Consider the following 2,633-nt stretch of genomic DNA (forward strand, 5'->3'; position numbering starts at 1 on the left):
AAGCATGACTTGCATGAACTTGTATAACTGTTAGATGCTGTGTTATTACTTGCATGTACGTGATTGATCTTGATTGTTAGTCGAGCTTTGTGAATATAAACTGATTGAGTACACGTACATACTATAGGCCTTGATTGATTTACTGTGAGCACATACTTTAGCATACCGAGCAAACCAAGGTGAGTTCACACTCCTTCCAAGGCATGGGATTCCAAAGGGTTGGGAATGGGTAAATGAACTAAACGGTAATTACGACCATCCTCCGTGGGTAGGATGCCAAGAATACACACTGGACCAAACCTCTATCATGAAGTCCCACATTTATATCGACTTAATCGCCGAGGCCTATGGCGAGCGGGTCATTAGTTAATAGCACTATTAGGTTTAATAAACCTCACACCGTGTCGTTCGAACGGGCGTGTACTAATGGACTATGGGCAAAGGGTCAATGCTGATAGATATTAACTTAGGGCACCTCTTACATTTTCGTAGCAGTCGATACACACGGTCTAGTAACACATGGGAAGCCCCCACTAATCTTCGCACACATGTCTGGGAGACCGCGATACGAATTAATACGAAACATGGTTTACAAAACGAGCATATGATTTATGAAACGAATACTATAACTAAACAACCAACTGTGAACTCGCTCAACTTTGTTGTTGACTCGTTGTTACATGCCTTGCAGGTCGTTAGGTACTCATGGAGCTTGCACAGGGAGGCGCGGACGTTGTGGGACATGGCAGTGTGTGCTATGCTAAAAACATTACTTTGTTTCATATTTAATACTTACGTTGGGTTTTACAATTATGCTTCCGCTAAACACTTAACTACGTTTTTGATTTGAAACACCTTTCATATTGTGTGGTTGAATTTTACTTATTACTTGTTATGTTTAATATGATTGGTGGCTTGATCCTGGTCATGTCACGCCTCCAGGCGGTGATACTCCGCGTGTGGATTTTGGGGGTGTGACAGACTACATAAGTGGCTCACCCGCGGGTGTAAAAGGAGATGTAGTGTGTGCAACTGGTGTAAAAGAGGGCATAAATGGAAAAGCTGCTGTCGTGGGTGGCATGTGATCGTGTGGCCCAGTAGAAGGTCCTTCCCCTAGACGGGGTTGAGGTATGTCCTGTAGGAAGGTGATGGGTAAGTCTGTGCGGTGGACATCAGATACGTGCGGGTGGACCGGTAGGACATCGACTGGTTCAAAAAACAGGTGCAGCAGGGGGTGTGACTGGTAGGACAAATGGAGGATAGTCATCATCATCCTCAATCCACCCATTATGTTAGCATATCTGGGATCAATATGTGTGGCAAAAGGTGCATGGTCGACAACAGGTGGTGAAATAACGGGTGCATCAACAATAAGAACATCAGGAACCGGTGGTACAATGACTGGTGCATCAATGACGGGTGGTGCCACGTCTGGTATATCAACGTGATCAGGCTCAGGTAAAGGATCCGGCAAAAGTGCAACAGCTGGAGCATCAATAGGTTCATGAGCAATGGCATGCTCTGGGCCAACTGGAGCAGGCTTAGTGGGTACGAACTCGACCTTAGGATCTGGGTCGACGTCATGGGGAACGACAGGTGCGGCAGACATCGCCATGTCTGAATCATCGTCAGGGGCGTAGTGCTGCACGCCCTAGTCGTGAATAGAAGCGGATGCCACAGACTCAAACGAGTCTGGACCAGACGAATCAGAAGGAGCCTCCTCCACAGGAGCCTCAGTAGGTGGCAAGACAACAACGTCAGCGGCAAGAACCTCAACAATAGGATCTACAGGGTCGTCAACCGGAATATCGTCCTCCATAAGGGCCCCACCATCCTGGTCACCCTCCGGGGGACCCTCAATGAAAAGGTCGATATCGTCATCTGATAACGCGTCTAGAGGTAAATCCTCTAAGGGAAAATAAACGAGGGGGATAGGAGCAGGGATCGGAACGAGAGGTAGATCCCCGTCGAAAGGACCATCAGCTAAAGGCGCATCGTCCGGTAGGGCAAATGGCTGGAAGTCGTCCTCATCAGTGCTCGTAGTATCCGATGTATAAACCTCGCTCTCAAGTAGGATCTCGTCGTCCGAGACTATCGCCATGGGATCCAGGGTGTCTGACACTCTGGTATCTGAAGATGATGGCATGGTGTCTGTAACACAACCACACATATGCACATATATCAACATGTAGTCAAATAAGTATGTAAGTCACAATCAATGTAATCAAGTAATCACCCTAGTCTTCCCCAGACTATCCCACCCAGTCTCTTAGACTGAACTCCCTAGTCTTTCAGACTAACTCCCTGGCCTCTAAGACCTACTCCCAGTCTCTAAGACTAATTCCCTGGTCTATAAGACCAACTCCCTGGTCTCTAAGACCAAAACCTCCCAGTCTCTAAGACTAAACCTCCCGAACCTCTAAGATTGAACCTCCCCAGCCTTCTAAGGCTGAACCTCCATCAGTCTCTAGGACTGAACCTCTCTCAGTCTCTAGGAGTGAACCTCCCTCAGTCTCTAGGACTGAACCTCCCTCAGTCTCTAGGACTGAACCTCCCTCAGTCTCTAGGACTGAATTATAAACATGAAATTTTGAAATGTGTATTTCTGCCCTTTTTGTTTGTAAAAATGTTTG

The 2,633-nt window shown here is 47.0% G+C and overlaps 1 protein-coding gene across 1 annotated transcript; it reads right to left on the bottom strand.

Moving 5' to 3' along the window:
• Positions 1–982: 982 nt before the first annotated feature.
• Positions 983–1,615, bottom strand: LOC110919774 (proline-rich extensin-like protein EPR1). Its single transcript, XM_022164032.1, has one exon. It carries the CDS (start codon positions 1,613–1,615, stop codon positions 983–985), a length of 633 nt encoding a protein of 210 aa, XP_022019724.1.
• Between the last annotated feature and the right edge of the window lie 1,018 nt (positions 1,616–2,633).

This window comes from Helianthus annuus, chromosome 16 (genome assembly GCF_002127325.2).
Source record: "Helianthus annuus cultivar XRQ/B chromosome 16, HanXRQr2.0-SUNRISE, whole genome shotgun sequence".
Taxonomy (NCBI): Eukaryota; Viridiplantae; Streptophyta; class Magnoliopsida; order Asterales; family Asteraceae; genus Helianthus; species Helianthus annuus.